The sequence below is a fragment of the Quercus suber genome, unplaced genomic scaffold (assembly GCF_002906115.3).
Source record: "Quercus suber isolate HL8 unplaced genomic scaffold, Cork oak 2.0 scaffold_563, whole genome shotgun sequence".
NCBI classification, from domain to species: Eukaryota; Viridiplantae; Streptophyta; class Magnoliopsida; order Fagales; family Fagaceae; genus Quercus; species Quercus suber.
Window position 1 is genome coordinate 7,034 of NW_027070008.1, and position 21,940 is coordinate 28,973.

The window sequence follows — 21,940 nt, forward strand, 5'->3', positions numbered from 1 at the left end:
AAAAAAAAAAAAAAAAAGGGTGCGAAACGCACCGTTTGAACCTAACCTAAAAATCCCTCAGACCCTCACAGTCTCACGCACTCTTCACTTCTCAAAAATACTCCCTCACTCCGTCCCTCTTCACTTTTGAATCCTACTTCTAAAGAGATGATGCAGCTTCCGCGATTGGTAGACATTACAGATGATGATATTTGCATTCTAACAGCAACACCAAATGACCCCAACCATCAATTTCATGTAGTATTCATTCATTCCAAAACATGCACATTTTATTTTTGCCAGCTTGGTGATGAAAAATTTTACAAACAAACTTTTGAAGAAAATGGGTCAAAGTTTATTTTATCTGCTACATTTCATGGAGGAAAAATTCACCTTTTGATATACTTTGGAGTACCTGCAGGTTATTTATTATATACTGCCGAGTTTGTGGGTGGAGAAATTTATTTTACCAAGTTGGCAGTAGAGGATATTAATAAGTCCTTACCTAATATTATGTTTAGTTTCCAAACTTATCTCATTGAATCGTGTGGTGAGCTCTTGTTTGTTAAACGAATGTCTTTTGGATCGTACGAGAGAAAGGTTCACAGTTTCCTAATTTTACGGATGGATTTTTCAAAGAAAGCACGGGTCCAAGTGAAGAACATAGGAGAGCGTGCTATTTTTATTTCTGATAGGAGGAACATATCTTGTTTTGTACCAGAAAACGGAGTCAAACGGAATTCAATTTACTTCACAATAACCTCTAGTCGATTTCTTTACGTCTTTGACTTGGAAGATGATACCATTACAAAGTTCCTACCTTGCCCTACTGTAACTCGTCGTGATTTATATCTTGATTGGGTTATACTGTAATAGAATTATTGTAATATTTCAATTGTTTAATTTTCAGTTCCATTTTATTCCTCTTCCTATTGGGTTATACTATAATTGGATTATTGTTATATTTCAATTGTTTAATTGTCAGTTCCATTTTATTCCTCTTCCTCGAATACATAGGTATCTAAGCCCTTTTCTCATACAAAGAGATTTTTTGAAGTGGATACTTGAATAATTTTTTGAAGGCTCTTAAAAATTTATATGAGCTTTGACCAATAATATATAAGTACAAATATATATATATAGAGAGAGAGAGAGTGTTATTAACCGATATTGAAATATCTCATTCTTTCCCCATACCGAAATCAGTACATGGTGCAATATTGACAACTGTACATGTACTACTTGTTTTGGAGATTGGAGATGCAAATGATCCAGCATAATAACTTCCTTAACTTAAGCAATACTAGACAACTCAAGAAAGGATTACTTTAAGCTGAGAACACACTAAATATCAATCTAAAATAGGATAAAATTTCAACATATGATGATCACTCCATAACTATTCATCATTATCATAGGTCATTACATCAATCGATTTTTACTTAATAATTTTCTAAAAGTAAAATCTACTTTCTTTCTTTATTTTTTCATTGTTATTATAAAAGAGTTCTGGAATTATATAACAAATTTTAGTCTGGTTGTTGTTTTTCAATAAAATAATATTTGTCATAAATTCATGACCAAAACCGCACAGGAATTAAACTAGTATATAATAAAATAAATACTAAATGGAAAAAATTCCCTTTGTTATGAGATGACGAAACCTTTCTTTTAGGGGATAATATCAAAACTCTCTCTCATGAATTCTTCTCCCCTACGTTCCTCTTTCTTGATTGGATATTAGAATCACCTATTTGTATTTATTGTATTATATATATATATATATAATAACATGAAAGAAAAATAATGAGATAATGGAAAAGAAGTGCGTTAATGTTTTAATAATACATATGTCATATACATAATACTTTTTTTTTTCTTTTTTTTGTTGAGAAAACTCATATACATAATACATAAACAAGCTATTTGAGTAATACGAGAAAACCAAGATAAATTAAAAATAAAATGTATATTTTTTATCCTACTTCCACAAGTATTTCAAATTGGGTCAGCAATGATAACCCTCAAAGAATTGTCTTCCCTGCAGGCACAAACTAAATACCATATTGAAACATTTAACCCTCATAAATAAACTAATTTGGACAAACTCCTTATGGGTGACTCAGCTGAACTTAAAAGAATCATGGTAAAATGCAATTCCACACATACATGGATATCATAGAATTTTGCTACAGATTTGTATTATTTGAATACAAAGGGCACTTTGCAGTTTCAAAAATGAGAGTGAACGCTGTTTTGAGTGTAAGCATCAAGGTTCACATTAAGACAAATCTTTGAAGAATAGAAGAAAACAATATGAAGAAAACTAAGGTTACGTTTGATAAGAGTTTTTGTTTTCTATTTTCAAAAACTTGTTTTGTGAATATAAAGAAAAAAAATTTTCTTGTATTTTTGAAATCAAAAACATGTTTGGTTAGTTGAAATTAAAAAAATATTTTAAAAAAAATAGAAAATACTGAAATATATTGTTACTAGAATTTGAACTCTAATGCTAACTCATTAAATGTGACAGATTCATTAAATTGGGCATGAATTTTCATTAACTTTTGAAAACAAGAAACTAAAAAGTTTGAAAACAGCCTGTTTGCATGTTTCCAATTTTCTTCACAAATTAAGTTTTGAGAGCAATTTTTGTGTTTTGTCCATTTTAAGTTGCCAAATAAGTTTTTTTAGTCTCATTAAATTTTCATGGGCTATTTTTTAAAATATAGGATAATCTATAACAAACCCCTTTCCCTGACATTGCAAAAGCAGGAACCTTGTGCACGACATATGACCTTTTAATCTTAGGCCAATCTATGGATAATAGTATCCCACTAACATTAGTGACTTTAAGATGGGCAATGTTGCCAGCAACCTATTGAAGACTATTGAGAGATCAGCTAAGGCTAGTCCCACTGCTAAAAGGTCTGATTGCCTCTTTTCCTAGGTGCAATTGCTTAGGAAACCTAGGACTAACTTATTTTATCTTTCTTTTTATTTATTATTTTCTCGTTTGTTTCCCTTTGCTTTCCCTCAAATCAGAACTAAACTCTAAACCCAATTAAACTACTCATGAAAATCCATGTTATGTTGAAACTCTACCCCACCAAAGTGTAATTACCCCGGCCCTTTCTGCATTATACCTAACTTTAAATATTATATATCCAAGTTCTAGTTCTTTAAATATTAAGAAGTGAGGAAATATAGACTTGAGCTAAGGCAATTCATTGTAAAATTCATCATAGAAGTGTATGAAAATAATACAAAAGCATATATAAAAGTCAATATAAACAAGATGCTTATCTATACTACTATTTAAGGGGCTTCTCTTATTTGAATTCTTAATTTTTTTTATGCCTAAAATATCCTCATTATACCCACTTACAAGTTTTCAATTAATAGGAATAGATATGTAAATTAAAACTCTTACACTTTAAGATCCACAAACTCACGTACACTTTTCAGTTTCTATCCCTCATTCTTCTTCAAATTGAAGAGATTTAGTTTAGCCCTACATCCTCCTTTCTTTTCTTTAGAATAAAGACATTTACTATCAGAGGCTCCAACAAATTTTCAGGTTCTATCTTTTGCAAGTTCCTCTTTGTTTTCTTTTCTTTTGTTTATGATTGACTTTCTTTGAGTTCTACTTTTTTTTTTTCTTATATGTATCATGTTAACTCTCTTTTCTTTTTCTTTTTTTCATCTTTTTTTTTTCCTTATATGATACATATATCTTTATCACACGACATATCTCTTTATCTCTCAAAAAAAAAAAATGATACATATCTCTAGATTCATTTGCGAGTTGATAAGAATGACAATAAGCATCCAATGAAAAGTTTCCTTTTTATGTTTTGCTTCAAATGAAAATATACAATTATTACCCAAAAAAAAAAAAAGAGTTTCCATGAAAGTTCTTTCTGTCAATGTTGATTAAAGTTTTTTTTTTTTTTTTAATACTTGGTTTAACCCTAATTCTTTTATCTCTCTCAAGTTCACGTAGGCACAAATTTTTTGGATTGCATTGAGGAGTCATTGGAATGGAATATTAGATATGTTCGGGTGAGAGACTTTACAAGAATTATTATAGTTATTAAACCTCAAGAAAGTTTATTTATTTTTTTTATTTTTATTTTTATTTAGGTACGTAGCAACCTTGAGTTCTACTTTATATATATGTGTGTGTGTGTGTGTGTGTGTGTGTCATGTTAACTCTCTTTTTTTTTTTTTTCTTTTTCTTTTTTAAATGTAATTTTGAAACGTTGGTAGTGACTGAATAATTTTAAACATGAGTAAGGAAAGTGAAGTTTAAAAAAATATAAAAAATTAAAAAATATAAATCTTGATAAAAGAAAAAAGGAAAAAATAAAAAAGAAAAGAGAGAGAGAGAGAGAGAGAGAGAGAGAGAGAGAGAGAACTTGAGGTGAGTTTGCTTTGAAAACTAAAAGAAAGTTGTCCTATTTTGTAGGGAGTTAGATATGTATCTTTATTCTGAACAATTTCCCAAATTTTTTGAATTGCATTGAGGAATCATTGGAATGGAATATTAAATAAATTCGGGTGAGAAACTTTACTAGAATTATTATAGGTATTAAACTTCAAGAAAGTTTTTTTTTTTTTTTTTACCATCATTGTATATGTTTTGGGCGTTAATTTTTTTTTTAAAATTTTTTTATTTAGGTATGTAGCAACCTTGAGTTCTACTTTATTTATTTATTTATATGTATCACGTTAACTCTCTTTTTTTCTAAATGTAATTTTGAAATGTTGGTGGTGACTGAATAATTTTAAACGTGAGTAAGGAAAGTGAAGTTTAAAAAAATTAAAAAATGTAAATCTTGATAAAAGAAAAAAGGAAAAAATAAAAAAGAAAAAATAGAGAGAGAGAGAGAGAGAGAGAGAGAGAGAGAGAGAGAGAGAGAGAGAGAATTTTTTTTTTTTTTTTTTTTTTTTTTAATTATAACAGGGTAGATAACTTTTTTGATAGAACGTGAGATTTTTTTTTTAGGTTTTTTGTTTTTAATTTTTAAAAAGAAGTTAAAAGCAGTTTAAATTGTAATCAAACATGTATATATCTATTTATTTATTTATTTTTGGATAAACTTGAGGATGGTTTTTTTTTTTTTTTTTTAAATTGATTTGAAGATAAACGTGAGGATGATTTTTTTTTTAAAGAAAAAAGAAAAAAAAAAGCATAGTTGCTTTGAAGAAGTGGGTTAGTGGGAGAGTGATCCTATTTTGTAGGAAATTTTTTAGGTGAGAGTTAGAGATATATGGGACCGAACTTTTAAACAACCCACTACAAAATAATTTCACATCCACTAAACCACTACTACTAAAATTCAAATAAAATTGGTATACAATCAAGTAAAATTATATTTCTAACTTTTAAACAGCCCACTACAAAATAACTTCACATCCACTAAACTACTATTCAAATTTGTTACAAACACTCCTATCAAAATCCGGCAACCAACTATCATCTTCTTCTTATTTTTTTCTTTTTTCTTTTTTCTTTAAAAAAAAAAAATTGCAAGATCTCCTCCTTTTTTCCGTCTCCTACACGTTAAGTTGCTTTTTTTTTTTAAAGCCTTACTTCTTTTTATGGGAAAAAAAAAACCCTTACTCTTATCCCTTTTAAAAAAAAATTATTATCCTTATCCCATCATTAAAAAAAATTGTTTTTTGCAAGATCTTTTTTTTTTTCCCCCTCTCCTTCATGTACATCTCCAAAATGCTCTCTATGCCTAACCACTAAGCAACGTTCTATCAACTATTTTAACCCCATTTTGATTAGTTTAGATAAATTAAATTAGGGGTACTTTTGATAGTAAAAAAAACAATAACTAACTTTTCGAATCTCTTAATATATACAAAAGATAACATGCACGCTAACTTTGGTTTGTTGATTAAAGTTTTTTTTTTTTTTTTTTAAATTCTTGGTTTAACCCTAATTCTTTTATCTCTCTCAGGTTCACGTACGCACAAATTTTTGGGATTGCATTAAGGAGTCATTGAAATGGAATATTAGATAAGTTCGGGTGAGAGACTTTACAAGAATTATTATATGTAAGAATTATTATATGTATTAAACCTCACATAAAGTGGTTGTTATGTAAGAAAGTGTTGTAAAAAAATTTCTTCCGAAATAGAAACTATATTTCTTTTGTATACAATTAACGTGTATCTCTTGCCATAAAATTTTCAATTTAAGCTTTTATTTACTTATGTTATGGATGTGTAGTAAATGACTAAATTTTAGGAATAAAAAAACTACATCTTAGGATTAGACAAAAAAATGATAACTGTCATACATAAAATTTGAAAAAACAAAAAAAACAACATCAAAACTACCTTAGCCACCCACATTGAAATACTATCCACATTCTTTTTTTTTTAAAAAAAAACTACCTTAGCCACCCAAAAAAGACACTCCCAGTACACCAAACACTCCCCACGTTCATCAACCAAAAAAAAAAAAAAAAATCCCCACGTTCAAATAATGCTCTATAATTATCTACCCACATAACTTCTCACAATACAAACTCATCCCAATAGTATAGGTTGGTTAGAGTTTGTGTTTGATTTAAATTTTGAGGAGATAATTTTTCCTGAAAATCCTAATAAATTGTTGAGAATAAAGATAAAATTTTTAGAGTTTAACTCTATCATGGAGTCTTTAAAATCTTATCACCACATCATCAACAATTTAAATAAATAGCTAATTATTAAATGTTTTATTTGAATTTGTGTTTAAAACGATCATCACATGTTCTTTTAAAAAAAAAAAAAAACCTTCATCACATGAAAGTAATTAACGTACTCAAGTAATTAACCCAAAAAAAGTTGAGGCTCTTCTATTTTGGGTAAGGGTTAGTTTAAGGTATTTATTATAATTTGGGATTACTACATTCTCTAATCAAAAAAAAAAAAAAAAAAAACCTAGGGTGTGATGAAATTAATTTTTTCATCAACACCCTAGGTTTTTTTTTTTTTTTTTTTTTTATTAGAGAATGTAGTAATCCCAAATTATTAAATACCCTAAACTAAGAGCTTACTCAAAAATAAAATTACACCAAAAATAACTTCACTAACTTGAACCCATATATATATATATATATATATAAATTGTTTTTACATTCTCGATTATGTGTCATTATTTTTTTTCCCTTTTATTGAACCTTGTTTCCAAGGTAACAAAAGTAACTAAATTTGTGCAAGAATACCATATTTCTATTCAATGTACTTAAACAATTAATATAACAAAATATATTTATTTATCATATTAGTAATCTTTTTAATTACATAATTTTGAAAAGGCCGTATTAATTGTTTTGCATAAATTTTTCTTTCATCTCAACTTTTCATAGTTTAAGATTTTATTAATTGTTTATTTTATGTCAACATATTAGATTCATTGTCCATAAGTTGTAAACTCCATGATTTACTAGTCTAAATTTTAAATTCTCGCATTTTGATTCTTTTATGCAATTGTTTCTTTTAAATAATACCAATCCGCAAAGCAAATCAAGAATTGCATCTTTCCGGTTAAAATAGGGTTCATAATGAAGAATAAAATTGTTCATCTCACTCACTTAGTCACTCAAAGTATTCTATTTTATATTACACCAACTGTAATATATTGCATTTTGAACTTTGATTAAATTAGAACATCTGATAATAGGCATAGTTGATAGTTCTATAGACTTGGATGGAAGCGCATAAAGCATGCAATTTTAATTTAGGATCCAATCAATGTCTGCACAAAGGGCAAGGGGCTCTACCAATTAAAGGAAGAGAGAAAAGTATAAGCGATTGGGTTTCATTTAAAGCACTTTTAAGATGGGTTCAATACATCACCAAGCAAGAAAAGTATTTTCATGTGTGTGTTAAAAATATTTAGTATTCTCAAAAAAAAAAAAAAAAATCTCACATGTTAGAATTGAAAGGCAAATAGGGATGCAAAAGGGATTTATTTTATTTTATTTTGTTTTATTTTAAGTTTAAGGGTTGGGTAACTGATATCTTTAAGGTATTTGATAAGTTTAGGGTATTTTAGAAAAATTTTAATACTAGTTTTATATAAAGTTTTAAAATTTTTTAGTTTTTATATTTTGAAACCATTATATAATGAATTCATTACATATTTTTCAATTTATACATCTAAGCAATTACGGAATATCTTTTTCAATGTACAATCATTAAACTACTAATTTCTCATTCAGTTACTAATATATTGCCTAAATAAGTAACATTATAAACAAAATGCATCATCTTTTTTATGGTTTGTTCCAACCAATTTTTATATTTATTATACTAATCAAATTAAATCCATACAATACTCTACTAATTTCTATTTTAGGGAAATCATGTCCAAAAGAAATCATGGCTAGTACTTAACAGCCACTCTTAACGGTCACTCACTCCAACCAAACCCAAACGCCAATGCCACCAATCTCTCTCTCTCTCTCTCTCTCTCTCTCTCAATCTTCCCTTGTCATCGCCACAACCCATCTCTCCTTCATAACCCTCTCACTCACTACAACTTTCCCATTACAAGTACTCTCTCTCTCTCTCTCTTTCTCTCTCTCTCACTATATGCATTGTGGGTTTTGTTTTGTCAAGAATGATAAGCTAAACCAATTGTTTGAGCTTTCAACAGGGACAGGTAAGAGGAGACCCTCTAATTTCTCATTCAAAACTACTATATGCATTTAGTAGTCTTAGGATCATTTTTGCCCCATTTCCTTTTTGATCCCATGTGATTATATAAATAAGAATTTTATGACTGAGACTTTGAGATCAAAATTCCTAGCAATTGGCGGCATGTGCGTTTCTTACAAATTTGAAGTTCTTTATGAGAATGAGAAAGCAGGTGAAGTTTTTCATGCCCACATACCCACATTTCGATCTCTATGAGAAGGGGAAAGGGCATTTTTGTAGTTGTTCACATTTATAGCCTTTATCAAGTGTTTGATTATTTAGTTTTATGCAGAGATTACTAATTGTTCCTACTGAGCTAGCTTATGGAAGCAAAGGAGTCCAGGAAGTCCCTCCCAATGCAACAATAGGGGTAACTCGTTTTTTATCTCCTTCCCAACATTTCTTACATGAAGATTAAGAGCAAAGTTAAGTTTTTGCTTGAACTCAAATGGTCCATTGTATTTTGGATAGATATGAGATATGGGAATCATCTTTGATGGGTTCTTCTATTGGCTGTTGTAGCAGTTAGCGTATGATTAGCTTTGCCATGGTTCTTCAAAATGAAACAGTAACTTTCTTTGTGCCTAAGCTAAAAATGTTAAGAGGCTCAGCGCTAAGTGGTATAGTGGCTAAGATTGTCTATGTCCATAGGTTATTATTTCTTAATTGTGTCAATTTGTGGAGTTGAAAATTTTCTAATTATTTGTTCCACTTTTAGCTATAATAAACTAAATTCTTTTGAATCTTTTCTGCAATAAATAATAAGATTACTATGGTTTAAGAGAAGCGATGTGGTTTTCTGTGCTTCATGCATGGCCTTTGATGCTTATTACTTATCAGCTAAAATTTTGGTGGGAAATGACATGTCTGGGCTGCAATGCTTGACTTCCCATCTTTCTTTTATTTATATTTTTAACTTTTTTGAACTTTACTTATTCTTTCTAAACTAGTGGCTCATTCAGAAGGCCCAAACTCTTTCTTCCCCTGGGTTTTCTGGTTTCCTTTCTGGATTTAAGTTGGACCAACCCTGTGAAGGAACTGGTTTTAGACTTTTTGTCAGTCTTGGACTGATTAGCCAGTCCGGTCCTGTAATTATAAAATTGATCTGTAAGTGGTAAGCCCAGTAAGAAACTGTAAGTTTTACCAATGGAAGAAATTCTCTCAGTTGATTAGGTTTTCAAGTTCACAAAAACAACTGAACAAAATGCTTAAGCCTCCATATCATTAAAAGAAAAGCCTGATGATTATAAATGAACCAAGTTATTTTAAGAAACTAAATTTGCTTGGGCTATTCCACTTACATCCTTTACACTAGTTAACATTATGCTCAGCATGTTCCATGCCTGAAATAATCCATGATCTAGAAAACCCCTCATGTTTGTTATAGACGTTTTTGCAATTGATTTTATGGGACTCTCTTCTCCCATATAAGAACATAATTTCTGATAACACACCATGTCCTGTCAGAATTAATTCTATAACCCTAGGTGTTATTAATCAATTTACTTTTACATTCCTAAAACCTTTCCTTCGCCTTTCTACTATGGACTCTTCTCTACATGCATCTGTACTGTTTTCTATCGTCATTGGACTGCAGTTGGATCTTGAACTACTGGCCATCAAACAAAGCCCATTTGGGTAAGTATTGGGTTATGGGAACAAAAAATCTTGACCTTCAAGTGTCCTATATTCCTATTCCCTGGTGATTAATTTCTGTTATTAATTTCTTCCTTGTACAGGCCTCTATTGTGAACCACAGACCTTCAGTTTCATTTGTTCCAGGACCAAAAAAAAAAAGACTACATAAATTGATAATGAATGTAATTGTTCTTGTAAGTACTGTTGACCTTTAATAAATATCCTTCAACTTTTCGTTTTCTCAAAATTTATCTCAAGTTCCCCCTCTTTTCTAAATGTTGTACTTTGAATTTATTTGTAAATCCTAACACAAAAATGTTACCTGGTGGAAGACATGGAAAATAAGATACCAGAGTGGAGAAATTGGAAAAGAACTCGTTTTGATTGTTCTTTCTTATGTTTCCAAACAGATAGATGGTTTGTTTTGTTTCTCCATGAAGGACAGTCAACAAACTGGACTTCGTATTTGGTAACATTCTCTTGTTCATTTGTTTTAGTATGAGATTTCTTGGACTGCTTGGTCATTGCATATTATTAAGGAAATAGATTATGTCTTAAGTTTTCTTGTAGTCTATTGGTATGGCTCCCACTTGTCTTGCAACTGATACACGTGATCATTTACTAAAGGGAAGAACACTGAGAAGTGAGAAGTAGTAGTGCAGGGGCCACTATGTTGTGGAATTCCTCCTTGCAATTCATTAATCAACTGTAATTTTTTAATCCAAATTTTCAATATTCTCATGATTTTTTGCTCAACAACATGAAAGACAAGGAAAATTCCCCACTCTTTAACTTGGTATTAAGGCCATTTCTGGTAAAAGCTTTCCTCGAGTACAGCTAGATATGCGTCCCTCTAGACACCATAGAAGAGGAATCCACCTCTCCAGTAAATGCCAAAAGTTTCATGGTTTTTTATATAGATTCTTGTGCCCACTTTATTCCTTTGCTATGGGCCTATAGCCTTATATTTATCCCCTCTTCTTTCCTGCATGTATGATGATCTTTTCATCTCTTCTTCCCCTTTGCACATGCAAAATGGTCATCAAGCCAAACACAACACCGCACTTCCTTTGTAGCTGTATCTTCTTTCTTCTTTTCCTTAGTCTTCAATGTTCTTCTCAAAAGGCCTGTCCAAATTGTGGCTCCATTGAAGTCCCATATCCTCTAAGCACAAATCCCAACTGCGGTGACCCAGACTACTCTCTTCGTTGTGATCCCCACTCTAACAAAGTTTATTTTGATACCCTCAATGGAAGTTCTTATCTTGTACTCAGCATTATGGCTGCATCTCAACGCATGGTGGTGCAACCATCGGCGTGGCTGCCTGATAGATGTGTTACTCAAGACATGCTAGTGAGTGAGGGTCTCTGGTTGAACCAATCTCTCCCTTTCAACGTCACTTCATCTAACACAATCTTCCTCTTCAACTGTTCACCGCGGCTTTTAGTCTCTCCTCTCAATTGCACTTCTTCTAGTCTTTGTCACCGTTACTTGGATAGCTCGGGACAAGTTGACACAAAGAGAGCACTTCAATGTGCAAGTAATCTTGACCCTTGTTGCACCTTTGTTGCTGGTGGTATGCCTTCAGCATACAAGATACGGCTTCACAATTCAGGTTGTAGAGCCTTCAGAAGCATCATTCATTTGGATCCTGAGAAGCCTGCTGTTCAATGGGAAGAGGGATTGGAAATTCAATGGACTCCCCCACCAGAACCAGTCTGTAAGACTCAACTTGATTGCTCCAGGGCTTCCAAGTGTTTACCTTCTGGTCTAAATGGCCGCCTCCGTTGCCTTTGCAACAAGGGATACCACTGGGACCATGGTGTTGGAACGTGCTTGAGAAAGAAGAGAAACACTAAGGCTGGCCTCAGCTTAAAGGTTTCCATGGGGGTAATCTCCTTTTTCTCTCTAGCAGTAGCAATGACTGCTATTGCAGTAAGAAGATCCTGGAAACTCTCCAACCAGCAGGCAAGGGTGGCCAAGGCAAGAGAGGACATGTTGAGATCAAGCAATGGTGGGAAATCTTCAAGGATGTTTCACCTGAAAGAGATGAAGAAAGCTACAAAAAATTTCTCCAAAGAAAGGGTTTTAGGGAGTGGTGGTTTTGGTGAAGTCTACAAAGGTGAGCTTCAAGATGGGACTGTTGTGGCTGTTAAATCAGCTAGAGTGGGTAACATCAAAAGCACAGAACAAGTTCTCAATGAAGTTGGTATACTTTCTCAAGTCAATCACAAGAACCTGGTTAGACTCTTGGGTTGTTGCGTGGAAGGTGAGCAGCCGTTGATGATCCATGAGTACATCTCAAATGGGACCCTCCATGACCATTTACATGGTAAGTTTTCCACATTTCTGGACTGGAAAACAAGGTTAACAATAGCTTTACAAACTGCTGAAGCACTGGCTTATTTACATTATGCTGCATACACTCCTATCTACCATCGAGATGTCAAGTCCACAAATATACTATTAGATGATGAGTTCAATGCAAAAGTTGCAGATTTTGGGCTGTCAAGATTGGCTCACCCAGGGCTAAGCCATGTATCAACTTGTGCTCAAGGAACATTAGGGTACTTGGATCCTGAATACTATCGTAGCTATCAGTTAACTGATAAAAGTGATGTTTATAGTTATGGGGTTGTGTTGCTTGAACTTCTGACCTCCCAAAAGGTCATTGATTTCTCACGTGATCAAGATGATGTCAATCTAGCCACTTACGTGATCAACCGGGCCAACAATGGTGCAAGCATGGAAGTTGTAGATCAGCAGCTTCTTGGCAATGAGCTCCCTGGTGATACACTACTGGCAAGCATAAAGCTCTTCTTAGAGCTTGCACTTTCCTGTCTTAGAGAGAAGAAGGGGAATAGGCCTGGAATGAAGGATGTTGTTCAAGAATTGCAGTGCATAATCCAAATTGTTGATCAAGAAGAGGTTACTAAAGAGGTTGGTATTTAGAGTATGAACGTAGTATGATGGTACTGTGATAGTACTTTTTTTTTCTTTCTTTTTTTGGGGTGCTTGTGATTGGAGTATTTGCCTGTTAGACATGTTTGTTATGTTTTTTTAAATGTCTTTTTTTTTTTTGGTTGCTGAAGTATGTTTGTTATATGAATGTATGTCATCTTTGAATATTCATGTTGCAAAGTAGAAGGTGTGGATGAGAGAAGGTAGTATAAATAATTCCAAGAGGACGGTGATCATGAATAGCCCAAAGAAGCTCTAAAGTGATTCCAAGGTTGGATTTAAGTGACTGGAAAAGATATAAAGAAAAATTTGGGATCAGATGCTTGCTTTCCACAGAAAGTAAATGGAAATGCTCTAGAAGACATGGACTTGCAGTTAATGGGGTTATTGGAATCAATTGGGGCTTAACATGATTGTTGCTTTGGAGAAAAACAAATTAACTTTTGGAAATGGAGAAAGCAGTTGCATATATATAGTTTGAATTGGGAAAAGGGATTGTCTAAAAAAGGAAAGCATTAACTTAAAGTTTATAGTTTTCATTTGTGTGTGAATCATGATGGCAATCAATATCAAATCGTATAATGTTTGTTGCTCCATATTCTCGCCCACAAACTTAAGTGGAATACTAATTTAGTAATTTATAGAGCTTTTTTTAAACATTAATGATGGCCAAAAAAAAAAATATTAGAGCATGCTTTTATTTTTTACATGAAATCCTTTTCAAAGTTGAATCCATGTGAAAAACTCCTGAGAAATATGTTATTCTTTTTTTAGAATGAAGATTTCTGATTCTTACCTGATAGACACGAAGGAGTTGCAAAGTGATAAGCACCCAAAAAAAAAAAAAAAACTTCTTACTTCCTAACATCTACTACTGCATTAGCAATCAAGTTTTAGTTTAAAAATTTTCAAGTCAGCTACAAATCCTCAACAGACTAATCACGATCAGCCATGTGTATTCTTTTATATTATTATATTTCAAAAATAGAATCTCTATTACCACCTTGATTAACATGTTTTTTTACTACATCTACTGATATTATTTTAGGTATTCTTATACATTTGTTAGTTCTCTCAACTTGAAAAACTAAACTCTTCCTTCACTACTATATTAATTGATTGCCTTCACACATAACTAAATCATCTCAAGTGACTCTGTGTCATCTTTTCATCCATAAGTACTACCCCTATCATTAAATGAATTTCCTTATTTCGAATCTCATATTTCCTTGTATTTTTAGTTATCTATTTTAACATTTCATTTCAGTTACACTGATTTTTATGAACATGTTGCTTCTTAACAACCCAACATTCAATAACATAAATCATATTTATTGATCCAATCCTAACATTTTCCTTTAACTTAGGATCCGTTTGGATACAGCTTAAAACTAAAAACTAAAAACTGAAAATATTGTAGCAAAATAATTTTTAAATGTATGAATAGTACAGTGAAACCTATTTTTAATGAAAAAGTTGCTGAAAAGTGAGATTTTTGGGTCTCGTGAACAGTACACGGAACCCACTAGTGTGCTGAAAAGTCAAATATTACGGCTACTGTTCACGAACAGTAGCATGAGCAGTGAATGAACAGTGAAATTTGTCCCCTAAAACGCATGCCACAAAAAAAAAAAAAAAATGCAGATGCGCGAATAGTGCTTTTCAGCACCATCCAAACGCACACTTAATAAATATACTATAATCACAAAGTACTCTTAATGTGCTTCTCCACTTCACCTACGCTGCTCTTATCTTATGATTTACATCATCTACAATCTCTCAATCCTGATGAGCTATTGATCCAAAATATCAAAAACTCTTGTTCTTAAGTATCTCTTAACCATCAAATGTTACAACTCATTTATCTTTATTTTTACTTCTACTAAACTTAGATTCCATTTATTTGATTCAAATCATATTAATTGAAAACCTTAAGACTCTAAAGTATCTCTCAAATTTTGAAACTTAATTATTAAGTCTACATCTAGTTTTATTCACTAAGCCTCTGTTTGGGTACTGCATTTTGTGTCCACGTCTGGACGCAAAACGCGTTTCACCCCCTTTTTTTTTTTTTCCTCTGTGCTGTGATTGTTGACTGGAAAGGTGTGAACAGTGCACACCTCAGCAACTTTTCCAGCACTTTTTAATCAATTTTAAACAACTTTTCAGTCACGGGACCCACAAACCTCATTTTTCAACCAGTTTTTATTAAAAATGGGTCTCACGATACTATTCACACATTTAAAAATTATTTTGCTACAGTGTTTTTCAGTTTTCAATTTTCAGCTGTATCCAAACGGGCCCTAAAACTCTATCATTCGCAAAAATTTACACCAAGAGATTTCATTTTTCATCAATCTAGTGAGTTCATCCATCACTAGTACAATGAGATATTTAGTTGGGGGGAAAAAACCAAAATGCATCTGTTTAATGTTCATCACATCCAATTTGAGAATTTGAGAAGTAAGAGAAATAAAGGACGAAATAGAACCGGATGGAACCAAGGTTCCTCAATGTAAGGATATTAACATTGAACAATATTTTACTTTTAATTCCTTCTCAAGGCTAATCGAGGGACTTAAGGGTAAGAGAATGGAAATGAGAAGTCACTCAGAATAATGCAACTAGTCAAAAAGCAATGTGATTACTTCTAGTGGTGTTTATTGTAATCATCATAGTATTTAATATTTTTGCTCCTAAGTTTCTGAAGTAGCAATTAAAGGAATCATCGAACGACCGTGTTTTGCAAATAAAAAATTATGATTTTAACAGTAACCAGTCCTTATACAGTTATCTGCATAGTCAACTTATAGTTTTTCTTTTTGGGGTTCTTCTTTTGATTTTTCTGTGTGTGTTTGCAACTGGTATTAGAGCCTCTTACATACTTGTGTGAAGTATCTAAAACATCCTATCTACTACCTAAAAGAGTTTGTGAGGAGAGTTTGAAAGATTTGGGATTCATCTCACAAGAAGGAAATGATGAAGGAATTGAAGGGCTACCTTGACAAAGATTTTTATAGCAATAAAAAAAATGGCAAAAATAGAAAGGGCAAAAAAAAAAAAGATTGCCATTAAGCCTCAGTGCAGCACGATTAATTATCTCCAACAAATAAGTCATAAGCCTCTTCCTTGGAGATAATTTTTACTTAGTTTAAAAAAGGCCCTGTCACCCTCTCAATATTTGACATATTCCACAAGATATTCCTTACATTGCGTTATTACCTAAGCATGACGAGTCCTGATCTCTCTCTGGTACAAAATACAAATACTCAACTTCTTTTCTTTTATTTTCTTTCATTCATAAATTATGAGTAAGAAGCGAGGGGGAAGTCTCCCGTTGACTTTGGTTTCTCTCAAATTAGAGGTTTCCAATGAGTTCTAACATACTACTCTTAATGCAATAGAATGAGCTTAAATAGTAAGCTTAAGTTTTAAATATGGCACAATGCTTGAATCCTCTCTCTGACACCATCTCAAGACTACACCATCCATATCAAATTCGTTCCTTTATAACCTTAGCTAGAATACCTTAAATCGTCTCTAAAAACCAACCCATTCTATCATATGCAAGCTCATGGTGCAGCAATTTTTGGAGTTTGCAATATATATGTGACCAAGAAAAGAAACCTATGATCCTATGCAATGATCCTGAGTATCCCGGAGTTTAGTGCAAAGGTCAAGATGTCTTTAAGCACCCGAAGTTCTGCCATATCAACAGCATTAAACAAACAATGATGAACACTGTTCTGAATCCTCCCTCAAATACCATTTCAAGATTATACATCAGTGGAATTATATGTTTCTCCCCATATGAAGAATTTGGGTGAGAATCCTCAGTTCTGTAAACAAAACAAAATACCCATGCCATACAGCATCTATATCAAATTTCAGTATCCTTCATGCCCCATATACCGGATCCAGAGCTAAAACCCACGATCAGCTAGTTTACAATGGCAACAATATAATCTTAACAACATCGCCATCTGCACAAAGTACAAGCCCAATCTTGAAACCCGAACATCACCCTTTTTTCATAAAGGAATTGATAAAATGAGTGTATTATAATTTCAGTTACGAAACATTGGTGATAGGACAAAATCATGTGCATATGATATGATTTAACTCTGCCAAGATTAATTTAACAAAATGTTCTTTGTTACAAACATAATGTTTAAGGGGTTAATAATTGATCAAATTAGAAGCAAAGAATTGACACTTACATTAGACCTTTACTTTTTAAGTATAATTTCAGAATTGACCCCACTAAAACTTGAAAACCAAAAAAACAAATGAAGTACAAGAAAATATGCTAAACCATAACAAGCCAATAGCTAAAATGATGTACAAGAAAATATGCTATCAGTTGGATCAACATATAATAAATTCATCAACTGGATGGTTTTATCTATAAGAGTAAGCATATAGAAATTTCTAACATAATGACTTTTTGCTCCTCTATTTTGGCCCCTTAACAGCCGGATCATTAATCTTTTTTTTTTTTTGGTAAGTCCCTTAACAGCCAGATCATTAATCTTCCTATCCACATAGTGAAGCAAACATTGTTCAACCACTTTTCTCAAGTTAATAAACCAAATGCCAGGTAATGTTTCTCATATATGCATGATGAGATCATAGACTGCACAAAAATATGTTAAAAGTATCTTTATAGCAAATCACATTGAAGACCTGAATGTAGGTTCAGATTAAAATGCAGCAAGTACAAGCTGGACGAAGTTAATAAAGCAGTTTATAAATGACGTCTTGATGTCGAAGTTCATGACCTAAGTTATCCCCTGTTAAACTGTCAACAGCTCAGTTAAAGTTTGTAGAGATTCTTTCTGTAGAATATCTGAGTCCTACACCATTTGACCCTGAAGCCAACTTCAACCCTCTAAACAGAGTACCCACCAAGGCACCAACCCCTGCCTATCCCACCTGTCCTTATCGCCATGGCTCATCACTGATCTCTTGCACGAATGCTATCAAATCATGCCTTTGTCTATGAGGAAGGAAGGTTCCATAAGACCAAAAAATAAAAGTTCAGCATCACTTTTAAACAAACTCAGTAGTCAGTACACAAGCTTGAGAATCCAGACCAACATCACAATAGCATCTTTAACCGCACAATGTCCTTAAATTCAGCAGCCCTAGCAAATTTCAGCAATCAGAGAGACCAAAATAGACTAGAGAACCAAAATATCTTTACTCGCATAAGATTAGACAAGTCATCAGACCCTCATCCTAATTAACTCCCTCTAACTAGCACTCCCTGCAAAACAATAGCTTGACTACCATACTCAGAGAATCAAAACTATCCAATGTGTCAAAAAGCAAGAAGTTTCAGCAAAAAAATAAAAATTTTGGTAAGTTACTAACCAGCTAGAGTGGTTCACCAGTTCCACCAAAAACTCTAACTTGTTGAAGTGGAGTATAAGACACACATTTAGTAGCTCTTGAACCATTTAACCTCCATCCCATTATTATGAAGAAGTGCCAATTGAGCTATGGCTCATTTGCAAGTTTCAGCAAATTCTTGACCAAAACATACAACTGATTGATAATCCTTTCCATCAATTTCATAATAATGATTTATAATCTAGATTAGTAAAGTGAACCTCTATTGTAGGTGACCAACAAAATGTTTAATCTCTCTTATAATTAATTCTATCTTTTATTTCATATTTCCAGGTCAGACTACAGATGTCTACAACCTTCCATGTTCAACTTGGCTAAAACGCAGCTCAAGATATATGATACAAATAATATTATTACATGATATCCTCAAGCATGCACCAAAATAGAGTAACAGGAAGTTTTAACTTTTAACAACAACCACAATAAGGGGTTTGGTCAAGGCACTCACCCTTTTCTTGGTGAACTTACAACAATATATAATTTAACATAGATAACCATGAAATGAATTCTACTCCCGGTTTGACACAGAATATTAAAACAATAAGGACAATAGAAATTTTGAACTTTGCGTACAAAAACAAGACCAGACTCAGATATAAAAATGACGTAAATATAAAGCATTGTGACATAAAATCAATCACTTTATATTCTTCCTCATAATCAAGATACCAAATAAAGTGACTAGCAACGTCAATTAGCAAAATTTTCATGGTCTAACCTTAAAATAGAAAAGAATAAAACACACACACAAAATACTATGTATTAAACAATCAAAACAAAATTTTCCAGAGGATGAATTACCATCTCTAACTTCTAGTCTTCTAAATCAAATTACTCCACTGCTTTCTTGCTTTTCTTAGGCTTCACCTCCTTCTCTCCACTTTTCAACTTCACCTCAGCACTCTTCTTCTTCTTCAACTTCTTTTCACTAGACTTCTCGTCTTTAACAGGCAATTCAACCTTCCTTTTCTTTAAACCATCTTCCTTCCTCCCCTTGGTAGCCAGCAACCTATCTCTGTTCTCTGTAAGACCATCTTTATTCTTCACCTTCTTTTCACTAGACTTCACGTCTTCAACAGACGACCCAACCTTCTTTTTCTTCACACCATCTTCCCTCTTTCCCTTGGCAGCCAACAACCCATCATTGTTCTCTTTAAGACCATCCTCCTTCTTCACCTTCTTTTCACTAGACTTCACATCTTCAACAGACAACCCAACCTTCTTTCCCTTCACACCATCTTCCTTCTTTCCCTTGGCAGCCAACAACCCATCATTGTTCTCTTTAAGGCCATCCTCCTTCTTCACCTTATCCGACTTCTTCAAGCGTTTGGACTTCCCAGAATCCTTTCCCTCAGTCTTACTCTTATCTCCCTTTTTCCTCTTCTTACTCTCCAATTCACCACTACCCATTTCACCAACATCCTCACCCTCATCACTCCCCAATTGATCTTCATCAAACACATCACCAATATTGACATCCATATACCTCACTTCATGAATCCTTCCCTTCTTCTTCTTCTTCACTTTCTCTCCCTTCTTCCCCTCATCCACGCCAACCTCTTCACCCTTTCCTTCCTTCTCCACCACCTCCTCCACTTCCTCAGCCTTTAATGTCACCTCCGGCATGGCCTGATACACGGGCAACGCCACTGACTCCATAAGCCTCAAATGCAGTGACCTCACACCATCCCACTTCCGCGGCACAATCTCCACAACCCCATTGATTGCAGCCACCACATTCTCCGCAATCTCCTTCTTCCCCAAACTCAACCTCGCAACCTTCACCACACAACAAGTCCCACTCCTCAAATACACCAAAGCCGAAGCCCGAGCCCTCTCAATCTGCTCCTTCCAATTCTTGTGAGTCAAGTCCACAGGCACAGGAAGCTTCTTCTTCTGATAAAAATGCTTCCCCAACAAACCGGGCATAAGCGGCACAATCCTCTTGTCCACAAAGAACATATCATACGAATCACACAGCTTCCTCTTGGCCTCAAATGGGCGATAATCCGATTTCAACTTGGACAATTTGAGAACTTTCGAGATGGGTATTTGCTCAGATTCGATTTTGGACTTAGCAGCGGCCTTATCGAGATTGGAGTGAGACCGATCGTCGATGATGAGGCAGAGCTCTTGAGCGAGAAGGGGATGTGGGATTGGGATTTTGTATGGGTTAGTGCGAATTTGGGTGGGGATTTTCTTGAGGGTGAGTATGAGGTAGAAGAACTCGTCGTCGCTGAGGAGTTGGGGTTTTTGGGTCTGGGATTTGGAGTCTCGCCATTTGAGAAGCGCTTTCACAGCTTTCTGGATGGTTTTGGGGCTCACCCTTGAGGTTGTGGGAGGTGGGTTTGGGTCGGCTATGGCCATTGCCATGGATAGAGAATGAGAGAGAGAGGAGTTTGGTTGCTAGGGTTTTAGAAAGAAGAAAACGGAACCGTTGCTGTAAGCAATTAGGGTTTTAGGGTTTTATTGTATTGTGGGCTTTTTTTGGTAATTGGGTGTTTTACATTTGGCATGAGCAGATTTCAGACCAAATTCTTCCATTTAACCATGTTGGGCTTTCGTTTTAATAGTTCTAAGTAGTATGTACACAACAATTTTGATAACTTCTACCAAAAAAAAAAAAAACATTTTTGATAACATTTTTCAAACCAATTGAGTTATCATGTTTTTATTGGTTCTATTCGAACCTACTATTAACATCTCTATATTATTTATCATCAACAAAAAATAATCTGTCACTATAGTTATAAAATATTTTGTAAAATTTAAGTGTATGAAGAGATATTGTTTTCGATTAAGATTAATTTTCTTATTTTGAGACCATTTTTTTATCTCAATTTCCTACCAGTAGCCTGTTAATATGCTTCTATTATATATTCTGATGTGTGGGGTTTTTACACTATTCATTTTTGTGGTAGTATTTTTCGTCAACTTAATGGAATTTTTTTTTTCTACAAAACATTTCTTATTTAACGACAGTAGACTTAACCAGTTGAGATAACTAAAATAGTATCTCAAATGAAATACTACGCAAATAATTGATCAAGCCATTCATCTTAGTTATTTATCTATTGAGCTTACAGTTAATAGAAGAAGACAATTGTTTTTGCAATAATATTTGTTGATTGTTGGAAGAAATGGTGTGGCTCAAGATCTGGGAGCTCAAAATCCTTGACACTTATGGACCAAGAATAATGACCGACAGAATGCTTCTTGGTTTTACTTTAAAGCATTCCAT

The 21,940-nt window shown here is 33.3% G+C and overlaps 2 protein-coding genes across 5 annotated transcripts; one reads left to right on the top strand and one right to left on the bottom strand.

Moving 5' to 3' along the window:
- Positions 1 to 11,098: 11,098 nt before the first annotated feature.
- Positions 11,099 to 14,108, top strand: LOC111991986 (wall-associated receptor kinase-like 20). Its single transcript, XM_024023793.2, has one exon. It carries the CDS (start codon positions 11,317 to 11,319, stop codon positions 13,273 to 13,275), a length of 1,959 nt encoding a protein of 652 aa, XP_023879561.2. The 5' UTR covers positions 11,099 to 11,316; the 3' UTR covers positions 13,276 to 14,108.
- A 2,918-nt stretch (positions 14,109 to 17,026) lies between these two features.
- Positions 17,027 to 21,166, bottom strand: LOC111991980 (putative ribosome biogenesis protein C8F11.04). 4 transcript variants are annotated; one of them, XM_024023787.2, is made up of 2 exons: positions 19,501 to 21,166; positions 17,027 to 17,267 (listed from the first exon to the last, which is right to left on the bottom strand). In XM_024023787.2, exon 1 carries the CDS (start codon positions 21,070 to 21,072, stop codon positions 19,531 to 19,533), a length of 1,542 nt encoding a protein of 513 aa, XP_023879555.1. In that variant the 5' UTR covers positions 21,073 to 21,166; the 3' UTR covers positions 17,027 to 17,267; positions 19,501 to 19,530. The 4 variants fall into 4 exon arrangements, with proteins under 4 accessions (XP_023879555.1, XP_023879554.1, XP_065620533.1 ...); XM_024023786.2 differs by lacking the exon at positions 17,027 to 17,267 and adding an exon at positions 17,934 to 18,283; XM_065764461.1 differs by lacking the exon at positions 17,027 to 17,267 and adding an exon at positions 17,934 to 18,415.
- Positions 21,167 to 21,940: the final 774 nt, after the last annotated feature.